Source organism: Papio anubis, chromosome 15, assembly GCF_008728515.1.
Source record: "Papio anubis isolate 15944 chromosome 15, Panubis1.0, whole genome shotgun sequence".
In the NCBI taxonomy this organism is placed as follows: Eukaryota; Metazoa; Chordata; class Mammalia; order Primates; family Cercopithecidae; genus Papio; species Papio anubis.
Genome location: NC_044990.1, coordinates 26,759,977 through 26,786,549, shown reverse-complemented (window position 1 = coordinate 26,786,549; position 26,573 = coordinate 26,759,977). Strand labels below are relative to the sequence as shown.

The window sequence follows — 26,573 nt, the reverse complement described above, 5'->3', positions numbered from 1 at the left end:
AAGGACTTCATAACTAAAACACCAAAAGCAATGGCAACAAAAGCCAAAATTGACAAATGGGATCTAATTAAACTAAAGAGCTTCTGCACAGCAAAAGAAACTACCATCAGAGTGAACAGGCAACCTACAGAATGGGAGAAAATTTTTACAATCTACCCATCTGACAAAGGGCTAATAACCAGAATCTACAAAGAACTTAAACAAATCTACAAGAAAAAATCAAACAATCGCATCCAAAAGTGGGTGAAGGATATGAACAGACACTTCTCAAAAGAAGACATTTATGCAGCCAACAGACACATGAAAAAAATGCTCACCATCACTAGCCATGAGAGAAATGCAAATCAAAACCACAGTGAGATACCATCTCACACCAGTTAGAATGGTGATCATTAAAAAGTCAGGAAACAACAGGTGCCGGAGAGGATGTGGAGAAATAGGAACACTTTTACACTGTTGGTGGGACTGTAAACTAGTTCAACCATTGTGGAAGACAGTGTGGCGATTCCTCAAAGATCTATAACTAGAAATACCATTTGGCCCAGTCATCTCATTATTGGGTATATACCCAAAGGATTATAAATCATGCCGCTATAAACATACATGCACATGTATGTTTATTGCCACACTATTCACAATAGCAAAGACTTGGAATTAACCCAAATGTCCATCAGTGATAGACTGGATTAAGAAAATGTGGCACATATACACCATGGAATACTATGCAGCCATAAAAAAGGATGAGTTCATGCCCTTTGTAGGGACATGGATGAAGCTGGAAACCATTATTCTGAGCAAACTATCGCAAGGACAGAAAACCAAACACTGCATGTTCTCACTCATAGGTGGGAATTGAACAATGAGAACACTTGGACACAGGAAGGGGAACATCATACACTGAGGCCTGTTGTGGGGTGGGGGAAGGGGGGAGGGATAGCATTAAGAGATATACCTAATGTAAATGACGAGCTAATGGGTGCAGCACACCAACATGGCACAGGTATACATATGTAACAAACCTGCACCCTAGAACTTAGAACTTACCCTAGAACTTAAAATATAATAATAAAAAAAAAGAATTCTGTTTTGTTTTAAAGTGCCATGTTTTAAGAAAAGCTATTCTTAAATAAATCACTATGCTGTATTAGATGGTTTAGGGCACTCGAATAAAGCTCCATTCTAATATTCTACATGATTCTTGGGCTACAGACTGAAATAACGTTATTCATTATTGCCTATTTGTTCTTGAGGTAGATGTGAAGAAACACCTCTCACTAACAGGTAATTTGTTAGCCATATGCACATGAATGAATTTCTTCAATTATTTAGCTAGTTACTTACTGAGAGCCATGCAAGGGATTCCATGATTCGATGTTCACATCGTTCTAAGTGTTTTATCATTTCTCTTGTCAAGTTGCCTTCTGCTTTGATAAAACTTTCAATCACTTTGTAAAAATCAAAGGCTTTCAAATTAAGCACATTCAGAATCCATGGGAAAGACAAATCTGTTCCAGAATCAAGATTCTGAGATGTACTTCCTAAAAATGAATAAAAAAGTAACTTAGGTATGAAATATTAACCCTTGAGCTAGGTATTTTTTTGCAAAGTCTTATCAAACAAAACAGTAGAAAGGTTAAACGATTTTTATTTAGAGCAGAATTTTTTATTTTGGAGTCTACGGACTCATAGGAAATAGCCTTCCGATTTTGAGTGTATGCACATCTATATTTTTCCTAGAGAAAGGGCTTATAGCTTATCTCAAATTTTCAAAGGTTTAAATACCCTAAACTCATATCAGGAATAGGTTTAGTATCTTACCAGCCATTCATTAGCATATCTATTTTAATTCTCATTAATCCTTGGTAAGAGGAGAGACAGATTCTTCAAGATCCTGCTAATTTCATTAGTTAGAAAATGGTATCTCTTTAAAATATGCATTTCTTGGTTATAAATGAGGATTCACAGTTTTCCTTATTTGTTTACTAATAAGGAAACTAGAAGTTCCTCTTTCACTGTGTTTTGCATCCTTTACAAATGTTCCTTTTGTTTCTGCAAGCAAAACTTTCTTTTAACATTTGCAACATAATTTGCAAAGTGACATACATTTATATTTTTAAAAACACTGTAACTGGCCTTTGTTCTGTTTATCCAGTGGGTTCCAGCTTTAGTCTTTAGTTTCATAACCATGGAGGTTATAGCAGTGCTTCCATATCAGTAGAGGCCACTCTTGAATACTCCTTTGGCACTCTACAATCTCACAGGTCTTCGGAGGGATTTCAAAATGCACCTTTTCTAAATTCAGTATACCAGTATACTCAGAAGAGGAGCCTAGTGAAATATTATCCCCAAGATGGCCTCAAATAATTCAAATAAGCCTCTTAAATGGCTTATAATGACCAATTACATTGTTCAGTGTATAGTGATCTAAAATAAGCATTCCTTCTCCTTAACCTCACACTATCCCTCTCCTCCCACCAAAGAAACACACCACATTTTCACTTTAAATTGAACAAAAATGTTTATTTATGAAAATTTAACTTACTGCTATATGTGGCCATTACAACCTCAAGAGCACACGCCAATAAAGACATATGAAAAATGTTGTCATTCAGAAGTTTGCTAAAGGAAAAAAAAAGATTATAAGATATTTACTTTTATAAAAAGAAAAAAAAATTGTTTTACCAAAAGTAAAAAAATTACCTAAAATTTTGAATGGATAATCGTTCTTCTTCCTGAAACAGATAATTTAAAAAAAAAAAAGAAGTTGTTTAATTGAAATCTTATTTGTGTTAGCATTGAAATTTTTGTTGTTTTTTTTGTTTGTTTGTTTTTTGGTTTTTGGTTTTTTTTTTTAAGATGGTGTCTCACTCTGTTGCCAGGCTGGAGTGTAGTGGCACGAACTTGGCTCACTGCAACCTCCACCTCCCAGGTTCAAGTGATTCTCCTGCCTCAGCCTGCCGAGTAGCTAGGACTACAGACGTGTACCACCATGCCCAGCTAATTTTTGTACTTTTAGTAGAGACAGGGTTTCACCAAGTTGGCCAGGATGGTCTCGATCTCTTGACCTCATGATCTGCCCACCTCGGCCTCCCAAAGTGCTGGGATTACAGGTGTGAACCACCATGCCCGGCTGAAATTTTTTTATATTGTTTTCAACTTACTGATTTAAGCATGGATTCCATCACTCGGTAATACAAGCGAACTCCAAGTTTGTATCGCTACAAACAAACAAAAAGAAAAATAAGAGTCTGCTATTTTAGAAAATCACAATTACTAATTTTTTTTTTTTTTTTTTTGAGATGGAGTGTCACTGTTTTGCCCAGGCTGGCCTTCACACTCCTGAGCTCAAGAGATCCTCCTGCTTTGGCCTCCCAAGAGACTGGGATTATAGGCATGCACTTCTATACCCAGCTGACAATTACTAATTTTTTAAAAAGCCTTTTCTTAAAACATACTTCTCACCCTTCTTAGAAATATGGCCGCCAAGAAAACACAAAAGCTAGCTTGTCTAAAACTCAAGACTTAAGTATTAAGTGGTGATTAACATTCCCAAGTAAATTAACAAGAGGGTAGGTCCAGTACCTGGATTTCCTTAACTCTTTTCAGTCTATATCATTCATACTAAAGATAGGTTATATGCCCAGTACTATTTTAAGCACTTTATGTACCTTCTATAACATTTCTCATGACCTAGGACATGTATTTTCAAGATGGCTGTCTACGATTAAGAGGACAGTCTTTGTCCATAAATTTAGTAAAACTGACACAGAAAAAATCAGATCAAACTGACCTTATGAGCAAGAAGTTTTAACCAAATAACTGGTTCCCATTATTTGAAAGAATAACCAAATTTTAGAGATATAAACACACACCATATTATTTCATTCAAATTAAGAGCAAAAATCTCATACACAATCATGCACTACATAACAATGTTTTTGGTCAATAACTGACTGCATATATAACAGTGGTCCCATAAGATTATAACGGAGCTGAAAAATTCCTATTGTTTAGTGTAATGTTGTAGTGCAATGCATTACTCACATCTTTGTGATGATGCTGATGTAAATAAACCTACTGCACTGCCAGTCATAGTATAGCACACACAATTATGTATGGTACATAATATTTAATAATGAATATGTTACTGGTTTATGTATTTATTATCCTATACTTTTCATTATTTTAGAGCATCCTCCTTCTACTTGTAAAAAAAAAAAAAGTTAATTGTAAAACACCTTCAGGCAGCTCCTTCAAGAGATATTCCAGAAGATAGCATCATCGTCATAGGAGATGACAGCTCCATGCATTTTATTGTCCCTGAAGAGTTGGGACAGAATTTGGAGGCAGAAAACAGTGGTATTATTAATCCTGATCCTGTGTAGGCCTAGGCTAATGTGTGTGTTTGCCTTTGTTTTGGGCAAAAATGTTTATGAAATTGAAAACAAAATGTAAACAGAAAAAAAGCATATAGAATAAGGATTATAAAGAAAGAAAATATTTTTGTACAGCTGGACAAGGTGTTTGTGTTTTAAGCTAAGTGTTATTATAAGAGTCAAAAGTTTTTTACAAACTGAAGATTTATAAAGTAAAAAAGTTACGGTGAGCTATAGTTAATTCACTACTGAAGAAAAAATGTTTATGAAATTAGTTTAGCCTAAGTGTAGTATTTATAAAGTCTATGATAGTGTACAGTAATGTCATAGGTAATGTTGTAGGCCTTCACATTCACTTGCTGACTCTGTGACTCACTCACTGACGCATTCAGAGCAACTTTCAATCCTGTAAGCTCCATTCATAGTAAGTGCTCTGTGCAGGTGTTCCATTGTTTATCTTTTATACTATATCTTTAATGTACCTTTTCTGTATTTGGATATGTTTAGATACACAAATGGTAACACATTGGTTTGTATAGACACACTCTACCAGGTTCACACAACAAAACTGCCTAATGATGCATTTGTCAGAACATATGCCTGTTAAGTGGTGCATGGCTGTAGGATCAAAAAGAACCATTAAATATCAATGTTTAAATCACTGATGGCATCAAAATATAACCTCACTACACTGAAATAAATGTGTAGAGTGGACTACAGTTTTCCAATATATTTTTGTATATTATCCTCATTAATGCCACACAAAAAAGCAGAGCAAATATAGAACCTGATTCTCAGAGAAGTTAAATGACATGTCCAAGATTGACAATGGTAGAACCAAATATAAACCCAGGGCTGTAACTCCATGGCCCATACTCTTACCTATTATATTAGCTTTAGATTTCCTGAAATAATAATGATATCACTCAGTAATATCACTGAGAAATGGCATGTATAGTATAGTCCCATTCACATTAGGATATGCATACATGAAGAGTCATACATGTAGAAGTCAAAGCAAAATCAAAAATTTAATATCAAAGATTTCAATTTTTTTCTTAGTTGTATTTTCTAAAGTTTCTACAAGTGGTATGTGTTCCTTTATTACATAGCTTTTATAATGGGGTGGGAGGTAGTTTCCCATACAGTTTCCTATAAATAGCAACATCCACAGGCAGCAGGGATATAGTATCTGCCAGTATTTTATACTACTAGACAAATACTGTTAGAGTATTTATACCAACTGGAAAGATGCTGCTTTTAACATTATTACTCTATAGTACCACTAATTAAAATGAATTCAAGTTACCTGTGATCCAATTTCGACACATCCCTGTCCCACAGCTTTAGCAAATTTCTCTTTAAAGATGTATCCTATATCCTTCACTCTTTTCAGTATGCTTTCTTTTGGATTCACTGTGCAGTTCTTTAGGAGGTAAAAACAGAAATCAATGTCGAGGATACTGTGTAATCAGAATTAATATTTTCTGCTCCATAATATATGACTTTTAACATTGTTTATAAAAATGTGGAAACGCTTCCACAATAACTAGGTAACCACAACTACTGAACATAAGCAGACAATATAATTTCATTGGATGTTAATGACCAAAAAATACTAGAGTACAACTAAAAAACCCTATTATCTAAATTTTCTGCCACTAGGCTACAGAAGAGCAAATTTGTTAAGCTTTCCATCCATCAAAAAGAGCCTCATACATTCTCATAAAATATCTTCAATTAAGGGTTATATTGGGAGGTATGTTGCCTCCAAAAAAGCAAATGAAATAAAACCAAGGCTTGCGCTTGGTATCATTTCCTAATTTTTTTTTTTTTTTTTTTTTTTTTTGAGACAAAGTCTCACTCTGTCGCCCAGGCTGGAGTGCAGTAGCGCGATCTCGGTTCGCTGCAACCTCCACCTCCCAAGTTCAAGTGATTCTCCTGCCTCAGCATCCCAAGTAGCTGGGATTATAGGCATGCACCACCATGCTTCACTAATTTTTGTCTTTTTAGTAGAGATGGGGTTTCACCATGTTGGCCAGGCTGGTCTCGAACTCCTGACTTCAAGTGATCCAACCACCTCGTCCTCCCAAAGTGCTGGGATTACAGGTGTGAGCCACCATGCCCGGCCCATTTCCTAATTTTAAAATGTGCTTTGAAAGAGTTATGAATTAGCTAAATCATTTAATTACCTTTTCAGAAATACAAGATAGGGAAATTGTTCAAAAGAAGTTCCCATACATGTATCATTTGGAATGGGGCTATTCAACTTTAATAATTATAACACATCACAAGATGATGTATTAAAATGCATATTATAATGTATTATAATATTATATAATTCATATTATGATATATTAAAAGTAATCACAGCATGATTCTCATCAGCTACAAAGATTTATTTTTTTAATCCTTTATACATAAAACACATTCAAAATATACATTCAAAAATAAAATTTCTAAAATTAAGAGTATGGCCAGGCACAGTGGCTCATGACTGTAATCCCAGCACTTTGGGAAACTGAGATGAGCAGATCACCAGAGGTCTGGAGTTTGAGACCAGATTGGGAAACATGGTCAAACACCACCTCTACAAAAATTACAATAATTAGCTGGACACGGTAGCAGCCTCCTGTAATCCCAGCTACTTGGGAGGCTGAGGCACAAGAATCACTTGAACCCACGAGGTGGAGGTTGTAGTGAGCCAAGATCATGCCACTTCACTCCAGCCTAGGCGACAGAGTGAAACTCTGTCTCAAAAAAATAAGAAGAAGATTATAATTTTCATTCTAATGTGCATTGTCTGTCAACATTTTCACAATCTAGAATATCAACAATTCTATATTCCTGAAAAAAAAAAAAAGCACAAAAATCTTAGAAACATATAACAAACAAGCATTTCCTGTCATAAAACAATTGTTGCCAAAATGTCCATTAAAATGTTCATAGCTTCTAAGATTTCACATGGAGGGAAGATGGCATTAATTTTAAAAATTAAGAAACTTGAAATAATAGAGAATTAAAATGAAGGAAAAACATAATGACCTTCAAGACATGTTCACTTTGACATATGCAACTTATCATCTACATAATTAAGCTTTTAAGCTTCATTAAAAGTTAAGCTTTAAATTGAGCTCTAGAAAATGTCTTTCACATGCACTCATATGTCCACTGGAGTGCTATTCACAATAGGAAAGACATGGAATCAACCTAGGTGCCCATCAATGGTGGACTGTATAAAGAAAATGTGGTACTCATACACTATGGAGTACTATACAGTCATTAAAAAAAAGAACGAAGTTTTGCCCTTTGCAGCCACATGGATGTAGCTGGAGGTCATTATCCTAAACAAATTAATACAGAAAAAGAAAAACAAATACTGCATGTTCTCATTAATAAGTGGGAGCTAAATATCGTGTACTCATGGACATAAAGATGGCAACAATAGACACTAGGCACTACTAGAGGGAGGAGGGAAGGAAGGGAGCGAGGGTTGAAAAACTATATAAAAACATAAATAAAGATCATATAGTTTCCAAGTTTAAAAAAAAGTCTTTGAGGCAGAATTTTTTTAAATAAAAAAGAACTCCTACATACTCCAAATATTGGAGGAAGTATTCAAAATGATATGAGAAGAAAGAGCTTATCATTCTTTTAAATTCTTCCATTATCCCTTGTTAAAAGGTTTAGGTACCTGGGTACATATGTTTTGGCATATATTCTTGTGCTATAGATAACTCATAAACAAAAGTGACTTTATGCATGTTGGACAAACAAAATCAATTCTGAGCCAAAACAATTATGAATATGATGACAGATATTACTTTGCTAATTCCTGGGGGAACACAGCAAGAGATGACAACCGATTATGACAAAATTACAGACAGGTTATGGCAATGAATGAATTGTTAACAAGTACAAAAAGCACAGTTGCTGAAAAAAGCCAAATTTTAATAAGTCTCCTGACCCTATGTCCAATTTTAGAGGATGAGCATTTCAGTGGGTCCCAACCCTCATCTGAGTTTAAGGAAGGAGTGAAGGAGCAAGCAAGCAACATTGATGATAGTTTCATTCTCTCTCTTTCTCTCTCCTTGTCTTCAGGGGAGAGAGGGTAGCAGATGCCTTCAGATATCAAACTCATTGTCTATCAGGAGTTGCAAACTACAATGCTAACAGGGCCAGGTAAGAATTGTAAATAAAAACGGGTTAAATATTGGATGAAAAAGATTATAGGGGTATGGGGAATGTTAAGTCCTATCTAACACTACATTCAAAGAAAAGATCTTAAAAGTAGCCAGAGAGAAAAAGATAGATTAACTATAAAGGAACAACAGTTAGATCGAGTGACATAAGACTTCTTAATTAGCAAAAATGGGATCCAGGAAATGTATTATCTTCAAACTTATAAGAGTCTAAAAAGTAAATGTCAACCTGGAATTGAAGATTCAGCAAAGCGATCTCACAAAAAAATAAGAGTAAAGAAAATTTCAAACCAAAAAACAAAACAAAACCTCAAAAAGTTCATCCCAAATTAATACCACTAAAGTAATTATCAAAGGATATATCTGAAGACGAAAACAATGATCTCAGAAGTGAGGCATCAGTTGTAAGGAAGAATGGTGAGCAAGGCAAATAGGTAAATATAAAATTTTTTTTAAATAACACTGTATAAATAAAACAATACTAAGCAAGACAAGATTATGGATAACTACATGTTAGATAGGAGATAAGTACTTTAAAAAGAATCCAGTACTTTAACTTTTAATTTCAAGTTTCTTTGCCAAGATATTACAATAAATAATGTTTCATATATGGCTTACATTAAAATAGGAAATCAGATTTTCTGAAGGTTGATCACTTGCTGAATTTAAAATCATCATTAATTGTTGGATAGTGTTCATAACAGTCCTAGAGGGGAAAAAAATAGGAAAATGTATTAAGCAATGAAGGGAGAAAAAAGGAAAAAATGAAATGTTTTCTATCCCCCAAGTTAAACGTGTCTTCAAATACACTGCCTCCCGCTTGTCTTTACATTCCCTCAAATAAGACTGTGGTTTATAAGAAATTACATTTCACTTAAATCTTTAAGAAAATATGTATTCACAATCAATAAGTTTATAGTTATAGAATGGATATACTTATTTACTAATAAAACTACATATCAATAAAATAGTGGCATTATTTTTAGGAGAAACTATATAAACTGGCAACAAAATGGTATTGTTTTAAGAAAACATTATTGCAATCAAATGTTAAACATTTTCAAACTAAAGACAATAAGATAGCAACTCAAGTAAAGAATCAGATGATTCTTCTTTACAGAGACCTTCAAGAAGAAAGGATACTAAGATCCTGGATACATTTAAAAGTCACCATTTTCAAAGCATAAAATTAGGTCAATCTCTTAAGATCTCATTAATTCTATAATTTTATGTGTGTGTATATGAAGGGGGCAGTATATGGTAAATATCAATATTACAATTTTGGAGTAGCTGAACATTTGGGATACTTTAATTATGCAAAGAACTGTAGACTGTTTAGGGCTGAAAAGATCCTCAAATATTATTTAGTAAAATATGCTCAGTGTTCTCAACTAAGCATGTGAAAACCAGTATTTACCTTCCTCATCTTTCTTTTCTTTTTCTTTTTTTCTTTCTTTCTTTCTTTCTTTCTTTCTTTTTTTTTTTTTTTTTTTTTTTTTTTGAGAAGGAGTCTTGCTCTGTCGCCCAGGCTGGAGCGCAGTGGCGCAATCTTGGCTCACTGCAACCTCCACTTCCCGGGTTCAAGCGATTCTCCTGCCTCAGCCTCCTGATTATCTGGGATTACAGATGCCCACCACCACACTGGACTAATTTTTGTATTTTTAGTAGAGACGGGGTTTTGCCATGTTGCCCAGGCTGGTTTCAAACTTCTGCCCTCAGGTGATGTGCCCACCTTGGCCTCCCAAAGTGCCAGGATTACAGGCGTGAGCCACCACACCTGGCCTCGCCTTTCAAATATATTACAACACAGCTTCTATATGCTTCTGTGTCCACTAACCATATTTAAGCTACAGTGATTGAAGCCACATATGACCAACTGGTAAAAACAAAAGACTTTTCTCATTTGTTCTAATACTTGACCTTCCTTGAAGCATTTGACACTGTTAGAGAAACTTGCTCTTAATGAAACTCCCTCCCTCCCTCAGCTTTCTTGGCTTCACTCTCTGCGCTTCCCAACCACACTTTCCCATTCTCTAGAACAGCGGTCCCCAATCTTTTTGGTAACACGGACTGGTTTCATGGAAGACAATTTTTCTTCCATGGGAAGAAAAGAGGGTAGGGGGAATAGTTTTGAACTGTTCTACCTCAGATCATCAGCCATTAAATTCTCATAAGGAGTACACAATCTAGATCCCTCACATGCGCAGTTCACAATAGGGTTCACGCACCTACGGGAATCTAATTCCACCGCTGATCTGACAGGAGTTGTAGAGCTCAGGCGGTAATGCTCGCTTGTCTGTCCACCACTCACCTCCTGCTGTATGGCCCGGTTCGTAAGGGGACACAGACTGGTCCCTGGCCCAGGAGTTGGGGACCCCTGCTCTAGAACCTCACAACTTCTATCTAGTCCTTAATGCTAGCATCCTTTAGGCTTCAGCCCTTAGCCACTGACTCTTGCCATTATGCACCCTCACTTCAAGCAATCTCATTTTTTTTATGGTTTTAACTCCCCTGATGATTCCCAAATCTATAGAAGACTATCCTACTGCTTACTAGATAGCTTCTTCAGAAATGCCTCTAGAACAATATTCTAAGTATGAATTCATCAAATATTTATCAAATCTGTTATTGTTCCTTCATTCCCACCACTACCATTGGGTCAGATCTTTAAAACCTCTCAAGTAAACTGCTGCAACAGACAAGTCCAGAGATTTTCATATACTATGTCTGTGGTAGTAAGGCCGAGGCATATTCCTCAGTGGACACACAATTTTTTAAAAGAAAAATCAAAACAAAATTCCTCAGGTTATTCTAATTTGCACACCTGGTTAAGAACCACTGAGACAGACTGACAGGTTTATTTCTCACTTTTTCTTATTCTCCTCAGTCTATCCCCCCCACAGACTATTACCATGTGAACTTGCAAAAATTATGTCTGATTTTATCCTTACCCCTGCTTAACATCCATTTATAGCACAGGCTCTATCATACACATGCTACAGTCCAAATTTGTGAGTATGGCATATAAGGCCCCTCATATCTAGCACCCACTCTCCTCTCCTGTGACTTCCTACTCTCATTTTACAGTCAATCAATACAGAGCTGCTAATAGTTTCCCAGACACATTGTGTTATGTGATATTATGAAATACACGTTTGGTCTTTGACCCCATATCCTGACATACAACTCCTAAAATACTTAGAAACTCCAGTGATGTCTTTTTGTGTGCTAATGAATTGACATAGCTGGCAGCCCCTAGGAAGCTTCTGGATGGGGGCTGGTCACTAGAAAGCCCAAAGCAGAGTTAGAGGATTGGAACCTTCGACCCCAGCCCCCAACCTCTGGGGAGGGGAGGAAAGCTGAAGGTTAGGTTGATAATCAATAGCCAATGATTTAATCTGTCATGGCTATGCAATGAGGCCTCCATAAAAACCCAAAATGGCAGGGTTCAGAGAACTTCCGGAGAGCTGAACACGTGGAGGCTCCTGGACAGCTGTCTGGCCAGGGAGGGCATAGAAGCTTCCCATCCCATCCCCCATACCTCATCCTATGCATCTTTACATCCGTATCCTTTGTAATATCATCTATAATAGACCAGTAAACAGAAGTGTTTCTTTGAGTTTTGTGAACCACTCTAGCAAATTAATCGAACCTAAGAGGTGTCATGGGATCCCCAACTTGAAGCCCTTTGGTCAGAAGATCCAAAAACCCAGACTTGCAACTGGCATCTGAAGTTGGGGCCAGTTTTGGGGACTGAGCCCTCAACCTGTGGGATCTGACACTGTCTCCAGGTAACCAGTGTCAGAAGTAAATTAGAGGACACCCAGCTGGGGACTGCTGCAGAACTGATTGCTTGTTTCTTGGTGAGGAAAACTTGCCCACATTTGGTCACATAATGTTGTACAAATGTGTTGATTCCAAATGTGTTGATTTCTGTGTTGATTGTTGTCGGTAGTGTGACAGCAGAGTTTTCTCCACTTACATGTTTCACACTTCCATACCTTTGAACATGCTGTTCCCATTCCCTAAAATCTTTATCCTGTGACAAAGGCCTTTACATGTTTCAAAATTCAGTTCAGACATTGCTTTATAGTCCCTTCTGTGTCATCTCAGTATCTTGTCCATAAGTATATACTATACTTATATGAAAATGTATTCATGTACATATTTATACAGTCATTTGAAATATATTACTGATTGCCTATTATGTATCAAGTATTATAACAGGTCCTAATTATTAGATAGTGAACAAAAAAGTTATGGTCTCTGTGATATGGAATTTTAAGGCTATTTTGGGTATTAGTAAAAAATAAGCAAACACAAATGAATCTATCAATATAAATTGGGGTGCATGCTATAAAGAATGGAACAGGATGCTATGAGAAATAATAAAATACTTCAGAGAGAAACATATTTTCAAAAGCAATATTTGTGCTGAATGAAGAGTAGCAGTTGGTAATCCATGGAAAGAAAAGGAGGAAGAGTTTCAAGAAGAGGGAATATCAAGAAGAGGGATACAAGGGTTTTCAAAGTACAAAAGAACTTGGAAATCCCAAGAAACTAAGAGAAGGCCAATGTGTGGCTAACACAGAGCAAGAAAGTAAACAAGATGAGGTTGGAGAGGCAACAGAAACCAGATCAGATAAGATCTTTTAGGCATTGTTAAGGAATTTGCATTGTATACCAATTGTAATGGGATGCAGTCAGAGGGTTTTAACAGCAAGGTGAATGTAACTGATTTACATTTCTAGGAGAAATTCTGGGGGCTTTATGGAGAATAGCTTTGATGGTGAGGAGACAGGAACAGTGAAGAGATCAGATGCAGGTAGTAGGCTACTGCAAAAAAATCCAAGAGAAAGAGAACGATGTCTTGGACAAGAGTTGGGAGAGTAGAAATGGAGAAAAGTAGATGAACTCAGGAAATATTTTGGAGGTAGATTATTCAACAAGCCTTGATAACAGATTTTGAGGTGGGAAATGAGTGAGGAAAAAGACATAAAAAATAGTTCTAATCCTTTTAGGTTGTATGCAGATCAAATAGTGATACTTTTAATTTTTTCTTTTTTATTTACTGAAATCGAACACATTCCTATTTTAGGTTATGCTCCTTAAGGATAGACAAAACTAGGTCCAATAACCGTATCTTCAGCAACTAGTAAAATGCCCAGCACACAAAGATTATACATATACATATTTTTTCTTTTTTTTTTTTTTTTTTTTTTTTTGAGTTTCGTTCTTGTCACCCAGGCTGAAGTACAATGGCACAATCTCAGCTCTCTGCAACCTCCGCCTCCTAGGTTCAAGCAATTCTCCTGCCTCAGCCTCCCGAGCAGCTGGGATTACAGGTGTGCACCACCACACCCGGCTAATTTTGTATTTCTAGTAGAGATGGGGTTTCACCATATTGGCCAGGCTGGTCTCAAACTCCTGACCTCAGGTGATCTGCCCGCCTTGGTCTCCCAAAGTGCTGGGATTACAGGTGTGACCCATCGCACCTGGCCTTCAATATATATTTCTTACATGTATGTATCTATGAGTGGATACATGTATTTCTTACATGTATGTATGAATACATAAAGAAACATGTGAACAAATCTGAAACACTATAAAGCAATGAATAACCAAATTATAATATAATTAAAGTAGGAAAATTCATACCTAACTGGAGTGTGTGGAGGAATCACATTCACCTCTTCATCAAGGTTACTTTTTCGCGGTGTTCTCTGTGTTTCAAAACTAAATCACAATAAGCGAAGTCATTCACATACTGAAAATTTACAATTTGTGCTTTATGCATCAAAAAAGCAGTATAATGCTTCTGTTGTCTCATAAAATCATATAAAATGATAACTCAATAATAGATACGATAGAAAATAGATGACCCAACTGCTGCTTAAATAAAATCTTTTTCACTATTGTTTTTAATTGTGGGTCTCTTTCCATTATGCTTATGACAAAGAGGTATACCAACCATTATTTCTTTTAAAGTGAAAGTCAGATGCTTTCTCCCTGGTGGTATTGATAACCAAATTGTTCAGTATTAAAAAGCATTAAAACTCAAGTTTTTCAATGCATTATTCCTTCCAAAAACTTTATTTCCACTTAAATAAAATTTAAAACATTTTACTGTGTTTAACTTCTAAATTACGCATATTTTCAGTTTCATATTAAAAGAGTTCATGCTAAAGACACAAAATTAACTTTACTTATGATCAGTCAAAAATTTTAACAATCAGTCTCAATCATTCCAATTTTAGGCTTCTACATGATAATAAAAGAGACTACACTTTTGTATTAACTTTTTTTAATAAACCAGGCAGCAATAGTATATGAAAGGATAGTAATAAAATAGAGACCACTATTTGCAGAAACTAATTCCTTTAGACATTATCTTTAGGTGCACATTTTAAAAAATTATATTCAGTTAACTGCAAAAAGGTAACTGTTATAGGACACACAATTCACATTAAATCTATATTTGTAGATAAGTTATATGCTTAAAATACTGTTAAGCTTTTCTTTGTATAAAGACATTTGAAAGTAATTTGTTACAAATGATATCTAAAGGTCGCTAAGCTAAAAACTATATAATCTACCTATATCAGTATCAACCTATATCTAAGGCAAATCAATCAAATATACCATGTGCAATACCTGTCTATAGAATCAGTCTGAAGAGTCTTATCATGATCCAAAAATAATCTTGCATCTAGATCTTTATTTTTAAGATAAATTTCTTCATATCGTTTAGACAGACTTTCAACCTTGAAAGAAAAAAGTCACTGACAATTATCCTTTACATGTCATTACATCTCTCAGAACACAGAGGCACAGATTTCATTAAAGAATTTTTGTACAATATACATTTAATTTTGCAATATACACTGAGTTTGCATGCAATATAAATAAGGTCTATCTAAAAGTGAGGTACAGAAAATTGCAATATTTGTTCAACTTTGATTTTAGGTCTATTTCATGCATATGAAAGATTTACTAGAATTTTACGTAGACAAAGATAACCAATGCTACAAAACAGTACCTAAGATAAAAATAGCTATTATTATAACTGTTTAACTGCCAAGATTTTCCAAACATTCCATATATGCTTTACTTTTAATCTTTTTTTTTTTTTTTTTTTTTTTTTTTTGAGATGGAGTTTCGCTCTTTTGCCCAGGCTGGAGTGCAGTGGCACAATCTCAGCTTACTGCTACCTCCACCCACCGGGTTCAAGCGATGGGTTCTCCTGCTCAGCCTCCCAAGGAGCTGGGATTATAGGTACCTGCTACCACGCCCAGCTAATTTTTGTATTTTTAGTAGAGATGGGGTTTCACCATGTTGGCCAAGCTGGTCTTGAACTCCTGACCTCAGGTGATCCACCTGCCTCGGCCTCCCAAAGTACTAGGATTACAGGCGTGAGCCACCGTGCCTGGTCTACTTTTAATCTTTTATGGTTATCAATATAAAATATTTTTTCAAACATTATTGCAAATCCCCTTGATTACATATTCTACCAATGTTTTCTAAACCCTTTGGTTCACTCCAGTACCCTTCAGTCAAGCATCTTGGGCAAGAGAAAAGTTTATCAGTTCAATTAACACACTTGCACAATTTATTCCCAATCTTAGATACTTTTTCAATTGCTAGAATTTGTAAATCTTTCATCAGTTCTGATCCATAATTTTTAAATCATACTTTAAAAACCAATGCCCAAGAGAAAGCTATTGGCATGTCTTCTACTGTGACTTTTAATGCCAAAGTGATTCCAACCTGAGAGAAGTAAAATTGCATTCTAAAAGGAGAGATAGGAAGAAACCAAATTAAATGCAAACTTTTCATTAATCTTCATAAATGTATTAGATAGAACAGTAATCTGTGCTTGATTAAGTTTAATCATTGTTCCTGTCCTACCTTAGTTGAGGCACTAATTACCAGTCATCTATTGATTGGCTATATTATGTGAAATATTGAAGAAAAAGTAAAATTACTCTTAAGATTTATATTAAAACTGTAATCCTTCTAAAGGAAAAAAAAGATTGCTATAACAGATTTTAAAGTTATGAGCAGCCTATTTTTTGGTACCAAAAGTGGTAACAAGACTTATTAATATAACATTTGGTCCCTTCTTGCCTCTTCAGTACCATATTTTAATTGTTCTGCCCTGTATCCCAACCTTAATGAATTACTTAGAGTTCACTGAACAGACTATACTATCATACATCACTGCACCTTTGAATCTATAATGTCCAACCCTTGTAAATGCTGTATCTGTAATGCTTACTCAGATTTGAAATCACATCACCTCTAAACTATTTTCCACAAAACCTATCAGCCCCAGTTTGGATTAGGTACTCTCCTTTGAGATATCGCAGAACCCTGTGAATACTTTTATCACAGTCTTGTAGACTCCTGTAATGGTCTATATCTTTGTCAGCCTCTCCCACTAGCACTTTAACGATAGTGACTGAGGGTGAAATCTCTGTATCCATAGCATCTAGCACATGTTTGACATATATTAAGCTTTCAAAAAATATTTGTTGAATTAATAAATTAATTCAAAAACTAGCTATAAATTCAGGTTACAGAACTAGTAGTCTAGCTATTTTATTTCATGCCTTTTGGTCATAGTGACTAATACTAGGTGCTTCTAAAACACTGGTTTTGTTCTTCATCATTTATCACAGCATCCTTTTCTCCACATATTGCACCTTACCATGCAAAGCTCTGTTATTCTGTTCTCATTGGAAAGACATTTCTAGGAAAATGCGAAACAAAACAGATAGATGGATGGAATATCACAAAGGTAAAACACTTCTGCAATAGTCACAGTCATTTCTTTTTTTTTTTTTTTTTTTTTTTGAGACGGAGTCTTGCTCTGTCCCCCTGGCTGGAGTGCAGTGGTGCGATCTCGGCTCACTGCAAGCTCCGCCTCCCGGGTTCCCGCCATTCTCCTGCCTCAGCCTCCCAAGTAGCTGGGATTACAGGCACCTGCCACCGCGCCCGGCTAATTTTTTTGTATTTTTAGTAGAGACGGGGTTTCACCATGGTCTCGATCTCCTGACCTTGTGATCCGCCCGCCTCGGCCTCCCAAAGTGCTGGGATTACAGGCGTGAGCCACCGCGCCCGGCCTACGTCACAGTCATTTCAACAAATACATTTGTATTTTCAATTAAGTAGTTCCTAAAAGTCCTCAAAAGAGATGTTCTACAATATAGTAATGCCAATAATGTAGATGGCATTAATCATGGTTCCTACACTTAATGATGCTTACCAAAGCAAATGTAACTGTGTATATTTAGCTATTAATATTTAGCTATTTAATGGTATTTAGAAGTTTAAAAGTCTATACTTTGGGTTTTGAAAAATTTCAATAAAGATTGATTTCTAGTATAAATCACAAAATGATGCTAACACATTTGATTATCTACTCAAAAGCTTTTTGTTACTATACAAAAGTTAGTTTCACCACAATTCTACTTGGCTAGATTCTTCTTGGGCAAAAAAAAAATTTTTGATACACAGTAAATTGATCTAAGAAAGTTAGACAATTATCCTCCCTCCATAGTCTCAAAACATTAATATTTTATTAAATTTCCTTTCAGATTACCTCTGGAAGTCCATTAGATGTTACAAGTCCAAGAGAATTCATAAAAGGTATAAAATTTTTGAAATAAACATTTTTCACCTGAAAAAGATGAAGTTACAACATGATCATTAAAATGTAAAACCAAATCTAATCTCTGTCACTATTAACACTAGAATGAAAGTGTTAACTGACATTTTATCAATGACATCCATTCAAGATAGTGTAATATTTATAATTAATTCAATTATTTACTTTTTAATGCATATGAAGGTAAGTAGGAAACTGTTAAAGAAATGGGATTTATGAGAAGAGAACCCCTTGAAACCAATTTCAATATTCCACATTTAACAAATGATAAAAAGACAGGACACTCAAAAAAATTAAGCAACTTGACTCGTGGCAGAGTTTGAATTAAAATCCAGTCTGTCTACCACCAAAGCCAAGGCTTTTCTACATTGCCTCTGATTTCTCTCTAGAGTATATTTTTGGACATTTCACTCATAGGTCATCTGATATCTGCTCAGAAAATATCAAGTCAATTTTTAAGCATAAATTTTAAAAAAAAATTTCACACCCAAAATTAATACCCAATAATTCATTTCAAAACCAAATTATTCAGTGGTGTCTTCTGATAGAGAAAACTTCTTAATTTTCATGTACTTAAATTTATTAATTGTTTCCTTTATAGGCTGTGGGTTTTGTGACCTGATTAAGAAATATTTATCAGGCCGGGCGCGGTGGCTCATGCCTGTAATCCCAGCACTTTGGGAGGCCGAAGCAGGCGGATCACTTGAGGTAGGGAGTTCGAGGCCAGCCTGACCAACGTGGAGAAGCCCCGCCTCTACTAAAAATACAAAAAAAAAATAACTGGGCATGGTGGCACACGCCTGTAATCCCAGCTATTCAGGAGGTTGAGGCAGGAGAATTGCTTGAACCCAGGAGGCAGAGGTTGCAGTGAGCCGTGATTGCACCATTGCACTCTAGCCTGGGCAACAAGAGCGGAACTCCGTTTCAAAAAAAAAAAAGGAAAAGAAAAAGAAAAGAAATATTTACCTACTTTTTGATAATAAAACTTTTTTCTATCAAAAAATTAGAAATAAAAATGTTTTCTGGGAGTATACGTGGCTTTATGCAAAAGCACCCTATAATTAATATGGATCTAAAAAAAACCATACACACACACACTCAGAAAACCTGGAGTTATATTCCTGGCCATTTTATACTTGCAGTGTGTTAACAGAATTTTAAACAATTTGCTTTTCTTTATTTATCTTCCTTGCCAAACTTGGAGTTTACATTTATTAAGGTGGGAGTAATTTAATATCAGTTCCTACCTCTATTTCCTAAATAAGTTATAACAATTAAGTCTCTGAAATACTTAATAGTTTTTTTTTTTTTTTTGAGACGGAGTCTCGCTCTGTCGCCCAGGCTGGAGTGCAGTGGCCGGATCTCAGCTCACTGCAAGCTCCGCCTCCCGGGTTCACGCCATTCTCCTGCCTCAGCCTCCCGAGTAGCTGGGACTACAGGCGCCCGCCGCCTCGCCCGGCTAGTTTTTTGTATTTTTTAGTAGAGACGGGGTTTCACCGTGTTAGCCAGGATGGTCTCCATCTCCTGACCTCGTGATCCGCCCGTCGCGGCCTCCCAAAGTGCTGGGATTACAGGCTTGAGCCACCGCGCCCGACCCTACTTAATAGTTTTGTTTCCTAATTAGCTTACATTTACCTAGAATATTTATAACGTAACTAGTTCTAATTAACCATTAGTATGACTAAACAATAGTTATATAACAATAAACAAACCAATTAGTTATATATTAGGTATATAAACCATAAATTATATATAAACCATATATATACCATAAATTAACCAATCAAAATGACTAACCAATAGTTGTATAACCATAAGTGCAATATGTAGTTAATGAAGTGTCAGTTAAAATACCACCTAAGCTTTTAACTGACTGTACTTTAAAAATCATAACTATGAAGATTCTAAATTGTAAGAAATTCCTTAAAATTAAAAGTAGAAAAATGGTTTATTCCTAATCTTAAAAATGAAATTTTTCAAGTAGTTCTGAAATCCAGATAATTAACAATCAGGAATCAGAAAATTACATTTGCTGCTATTCATTATCTTATGAATAAGCAACAAACCCAGAGTAAAAAGAAACATTTCAACTACATTTGTCAGCTTATTTGTAAAGATAATTTGTAATTCTAGAAAAAGAAAGCATATATATTTATATGTATATAAGTATACATATTTATATGTACTATTAATATTTCTACATAACATGTTTTCTTTTCCAGAACTTCTTTTTTAGAATATATAAAGTTGATATATCTATATCTATACAAAGTTGACTCTTGAAAAATGCAGGGTAAGTTAGAGGTGTCAGTCCCCCATGCAGTAAAAACATCTGTGTATAACTTTTTTATTTTTTATTATTTTCTTAGAGAAGGGGTCTCTCTATATTGCCTAGGCTGGAGTGTAGTGGCTATTCACAGGTGCCATCACATGCATTACAGCTTCGAACGCTTGGGCTCAAGCCATCCTTCCACCTCAGCCTCCCAAGTAGCTGAGACTACAGGTCTATCGATTACTTTTGAGTACCCAAAATTTAACTAACAGCCTACTGTTGACTGGAAGCCAACCAATAACATAAAGATTTGATGCACATATATTTTGTATATGTACTATATATACATACTATATATATATCATCTTATGATAAAAATAGAGAAAAGAAAATATTAGGAAAATTGTAAGAAGAGAAAATACATTTACAGTAAGTTTATGTCATCTGTTAACAAAAATCATCTGCCTGAGACAGCAGGCAACTGAAGCTATAGACCTCAATCTACAGTACTTATCAAGTAATTCAACTTTTTCTTGTAACGTCATGATTTTTCTCTGCTTCTTGGGAAAAATTCCAGCATCACTAGTGCAACTCCTCATGGGTCCTATGGTGTTATTCAAAGTTTATGGTCTTGCACTAAACATGATAAAAAATAGTGAAAACCTCAAGAAGTCACTTTTTATTGCAATATTCAATTTGTTGGAAAGATGAACTGCTCACATGGAGATGATTAGTGTCACGGGGCAGCTTTTTAAGTGGATACAACACTTGAGCTTACCGCAATAGCAACAGGCTACAAAATTATTACAATAGTACAATATGGACTAGTTAATTTTATGAAATTATGACTTAATATTGCATCTTCATGTTTGTTTACATTTCTTGTGATTGCAAATGGCACCATGTACAGTCTGTGCTTGTATAAGTTTTGATAAATTTTAACTTTTTAAATAGATTTGTATATATTTTATGGTATAGTAAATGATAAAATAGACTAGTATCTACATATATTTTATGCATTCATGACATGCCTTTTTCTTAATTTTTTCAGTATTTCTAGGCTACATGGTTTGCTACAAGTTTTTTCAAATTATTGCAAATCTCCAAAAATTTTTCTAATATATGTAATTAAATAAATCTGTGTGTAAATGGACCCATGCAATTCAAACCTGTTGTTCAAGAGTTAACTGTATATTTGTTGAAATTAGTAAGCCATAGTGCAAAAACTATGATATATCTTGATAAATCATTCTAATACTTCTTAAATTAGATTTTAGGACCACATTCCCATTCCTTCCCAAAGTTAACAGAGAAATTTCAAAGATGTAACATTTTTTACTGCTATCTGGTGTTAGTGATTGTGGACAATAAAACAAATTATGAAAAAAACTGTATGGTAAAAAGGAAAGAAGCAGTAGTACCAGATATCCCAAAGTCTAATGGAGACTCTGTTAATAATAAGCTATCAGTCCCTGGAAGCTTGTTTACTCATTATAAAAAGGAGATTTAATACATTATTTGTAAGATTCCTTGGAAAAGCCACATTCTATGAGCAAGATAAGTAATTCATATGTATTCTCCAGCAGTTATTATGTGCTGTCATATTTAGAAAGAGAGTAATTATAGAAGGCGAAACAGAAATTTAATGTCGGTATCACTTATCACTAAACCAAAACACTAGAGCACTAGAGTTTTCTAAGCAGGGCTTTTTTGGTTGGTTGGTTGGTTTTTAGAGACATAGTCTCACTCTGATGCCCACGCTGGAGGGCAGTCGTGCAATCATGGCTCACTGTAACCTCAAACTTCTGGGCTCAAGCAGTCCTTTTGCCTCAGTCTCCCAAGTAGCTGGCACTACAGGCACATGCCACCATGCCCAGCTCATTTTTTTAAATATGTATTTTGTAGAGACGGAGTCTCACTATGTTGTTCAGGCTGGTTTAGACCGCCCGGCCTCAAGAAATCCTCCCACTTCAGCCTCCCAAATTGCTGGGATTACAGGTGTGAGCCACCACGCCCAGCCTTGGTAGGGTATTTTAAAACATTAGGGGTATCAGTAATCTCAGAGGAATAAAATAAAAAACTACATTTGAAAACTATTGTCTTGATTATATACTTTTCAGTGATTCCAGAGTGAGGGAGCTACTCTCTTTAAACTCAAAGTAACTAAATATAACAAATTAATTTTTTCTAAATATTTTATTACTGCAAAAGAGTTAGCACTAATTACAAAAAACATGCTCATCACAAAAGAAGTAAATATTGTTAGGGAGAACTTACATCTAAGTCTACTTTAACTGTTTTAAAGAAATCATGAAGTTAAATTACCTCATCTATATTACATTCATGTTCTTTACAGAGAACTTCAATAATTCTTGTATCATTTTCTAGTTGTTTTGCTATCCGTGCACTCCTGTTCTGGCCTCGCCTGGGTGTTCGAGGTGAACCATTAATGGGTATAACAGCTGTTTCTGTAAAAGTGGTAAATTAGATAAGAACAATTGTACATCCATCATATAAAATAATGAAGTATTCTAACTATAACTTAGGTCAAAAATAATCTTGGACTACTTTTACTTATTAGAAGGATAACAATTTCATCCATATCTACTACGAATTATGTACTAATATTAGTTTTTGTCATCCCTCGTCTACTCTGCTCCCAAACAGCCCAAAAAGAACTGTAAACTACAGTCTCATAAACAAATACAAAGAGAAGGCATACAAATAGCCAACTTTCAAACTAAATCTAAGTGCATCTTAGTCTGCAAGAGGAAAAAAATGTTTTCTGTCTTAGAGTCTTAAAAATAATTAGCAAATATTTCTGAATTCAATTTCTAGACATAGCATAAAAACAATATTTTAAGTTTTAGTAAATTATGATGTCTTTAAGAGATAGGTATAAATATATTATAGTAAATATAATAATATGATAATAAACTGTGATTTTTAAAAATCTCCTGGATTATTTTGAGCATTCCCAATCCAAACTAAATACAGGTTCAGCTATTAAAAATATTATAGATGGCCAGGTGTGGTGGATCACGCCTGTAGTCCCAGTACTTTGGGAGGCCAAGGCAGGTGGATCACGAGGTCAGGAGTTCAAGACCAGCCTGGCCGACATGGTGAAACCCCGTTTCTACTAAAAATACAAAAATTAGCTAGGCGTGATGCTGCATGCCCATAGTCCCAGCTACTCGCGAGGCTGAAGCAGAAGAATTGCTTGAACCCGGGAGACAGAGGTTGCAGTGAGCCGAGATCGTGCCACTGCACTCCAGGCCTGGGCGACAGAGTGAGACTCTGTCTTGGAAAAAAAAAAAAAAAATTACAGATGATTAAGTATAAAAAGTATGTATTGCCTCTAGATCCAATCAACAACTTACAAGAAATTGAGAGGACAGAGGAACATGTTAAACTATACCACAGAATATGATTAGCAAAAACCACACTGTGGAAAACTCAAGACAATCTGATTATTTAAAAAAAAAATTACAAGGAAAAAAAGAAAGGATGGAAGAGAAACTTTTAAAAGAGTTTTTAAAACATGTCAACCAATCACAAAGTATAAATCTTATTTTGATTCTGATACAGTCAACCTGTAAAAAAAAAATTAAATTATTTTTACAAGAAAATCTGAGCACTTTGTAGATATTCAGTAATATTAACGAGTCACTATTTATTGATTTTTAGGTGTGATAACAAACGGCACTGTAATTACACTTTTTTAAAAGTATTTTTTAGAGATACATACTGAGATATATAAGGATGAAATGGTATGCAAAGATGTGCTTCAAAATAACAGCTGGGGGAACTGAGCAGGCGATGGGGCTACAGATTAACTGTAAGTTATCTGTTGAAGTTACATGATAAGTACATGGAGGCTTATTATACTACTGTCTATTTTTGTATTCATTTGAAATTCTCTACAACAAAAGTTAATTAAGAGTTACCATATTCGGTCAGTTCAATAATACCTCATGCTGATTTCTCTTTAACAGAGCACTTAGAGAATTCAAATGTACATTTGAATTATTCAAAAGAACAAAGATTGTCAACCTAAAGTAACTTGCAACATCAACTTATTAAGTTACAACATTGAAAAAAAGTGAGAAAAGGGTACATAAAGGAAATTTATAAAATTTGGGAGAAAATTTGAAGTATATTTGTTTTCTATATAGAAGTTTTTTTTTCTTTCTTTCTTTGCATGCAGTTTCTGCTAAATGATAGTTTCTGCCTTCTCTGCCAAACCATGTTCAACACACTTTCAAAATTCTGCTCCAGACTTCATTTTTCCACTAAATTCTTGTTCACAAAGTTTAATGAGGCTTCATCCTTCCACCCATTTCAACACTTTGAAACGTCCATGTTATCTATTATTTTTAGCATTAATACTTTCATCACTTCAGAAGCAAGGAGTTAGTCTGACCGTAGGAAAGTTTACAGTTTTCTGTATATACTAATATAAGTGACTTTGAAATCCTACTCTTGAGGCCATGAAAGGAAGCAATTCTAGGTTAAAAGGAATATACCTTACTCATACTTCTTTTTTTTTTTTTTTTTTTTGAGACGGAGTCTCCCTCTGTCGCCCAGGCTGGAGTGCAGTGGCCGGATCTCAGCTCACTGCAAGCTCCTCCTTCCGGGTTTACGTCATTCTCCTGCCTCAGCCTCCCAAGTAGCTGGGACTATAGGCGCCCGCCACCTCGCCCAGCTAGTTTTTTGTGTTTTTTAGTAGAGACGGGGTTTCACCATGTTAGCCAGGATGGTCTCGATCTCCTGACCTTGTGATCCGCCCGTCTCGGCCTCCCAAAGTGCTGGGATTACAGGCTTGAGCCACCGAGCCCAGCCACTCATACTTCTTTAATGCTATCTAATTATATTAGCAAGTTATTTTTATTTAAATGTACTTCCCATCTCATCACTCATCACCCACTGAAATAGTATGAGTCACAGCTTATATACAAAAAAAACATAGTTATTACAACATCCAATAGTAATAAAAACTTAGTTAAGCTGTTTCCCATATAATAGGCCACTCTTCCCACACAATTTCATTCATATCTTTTTCTTGTTTCTTGCTTTTCTTCACTGGGCATGCCCTCTCCCAACATATTTACTGAGAATGCCTTTCCCCAATCCTAACCAGTCTTAGATGTTAATTTCAAATACTACTTCTTTTATACAGTATTCTTTGGTCTTCCACAGCTGGAAAAACTTTCTTGTCTCCTGAACCTCCATTTGTTGTATTTTGACCCAAACCACTTTCTACCATATACTCTAATCATTTGTTTACATGTCTTATCTTTCCTTCTATAACTTACACTACTTAAGGGCAAAGTCCATGTCTGATTTATTTTTTATCATCCTGTCAGCCTCAGAACCATGTTTGGTACCCACTAGACATTCAATAAGCAACTGCCGAATGAGAAAGTAAAAGGGGCATAAATTAAATACTTACTATATGGTTCTTTGAGCAACACAGGAGGTGAGAGTTTAATAAAATAGTCAAGGACACATAGCATTAACTGAAATGAAATCACCAGATCATCTTCCATTTGTAATACTTCCCCTGAAAAAAAAAATTTTACATTTTTAAAGAAAGTTAGAGATTCAGATCTCTGTATCAGAGAAAATTGTAGGGTAGAGTATATCCATAAATTCATTCCTTCAACTATGAGCATGGTAAAGATTTTCTTTCTTTTTTTTGCAAAAAGAAATCTGTTTCAAAAGGTATAAAATATATAAAATAGAAATATATAAAGTTATGGAGTTATAAATCGAGTGTTAAGTCTACTATGAGAATTTTACATTTAAGTATTTCTATAATAATTCTGTATGTCTAAAATCATTATAAATTTTGCTTTTTAAAATTTATTTGGGCCGGGTGTGGTGGCTCACGCCTGTAATCCCAGCACTTTGGGAGGCCAAGATGGGCGGATCACTAGGTCAGGAGATCGAGACCATCCTGGCTAACACAGTGAAACCCCGTCTCTACTAAAAATACAAAAAATTAGCCAGGCGTGGTGGCGGGCACCTGTAATCCCAGCTACTCCAGAGGC

The 26,573-nt window shown here is 35.3% G+C and overlaps 1 protein-coding gene across 1 annotated transcript in view; it reads right to left on the bottom strand.

Annotated features, from left to right (window-relative positions):
- RB1 (RB transcriptional corepressor 1) overlaps nucleotides 1-26,573 on the bottom strand; it is a 170,170-nt gene that overhangs the window by 83,944 nt on the left and 59,653 nt on the right. Inside the window, exons 7-17 of the mRNA XM_031655844.1 lie at nucleotides 25,973-26,083; nucleotides 22,846-22,988; nucleotides 18,183-18,260; nucleotides 15,233-15,342; nucleotides 14,237-14,314; nucleotides 9,197-9,284; nucleotides 5,686-5,802; nucleotides 3,162-3,218; nucleotides 2,701-2,732; nucleotides 2,543-2,619; nucleotides 1,342-1,538 (exon numbers count right to left, since the gene is read on the bottom strand). Coding sequence (XP_031511704.1) covers nucleotides 1,342-1,538; nucleotides 2,543-2,619; nucleotides 2,701-2,732; nucleotides 3,162-3,218; nucleotides 5,686-5,802; nucleotides 9,197-9,284; nucleotides 14,237-14,314; nucleotides 15,233-15,342; nucleotides 18,183-18,260; nucleotides 22,846-22,988; nucleotides 25,973-26,083 — 1,088 coding nt within the window. The remainder of the gene's footprint in view (nucleotides 1-1,341; nucleotides 1,539-2,542; nucleotides 2,620-2,700; nucleotides 2,733-3,161; nucleotides 3,219-5,685; nucleotides 5,803-9,196; nucleotides 9,285-14,236; nucleotides 14,315-15,232; nucleotides 15,343-18,182; nucleotides 18,261-22,845; nucleotides 22,989-25,972; nucleotides 26,084-26,573) is intronic.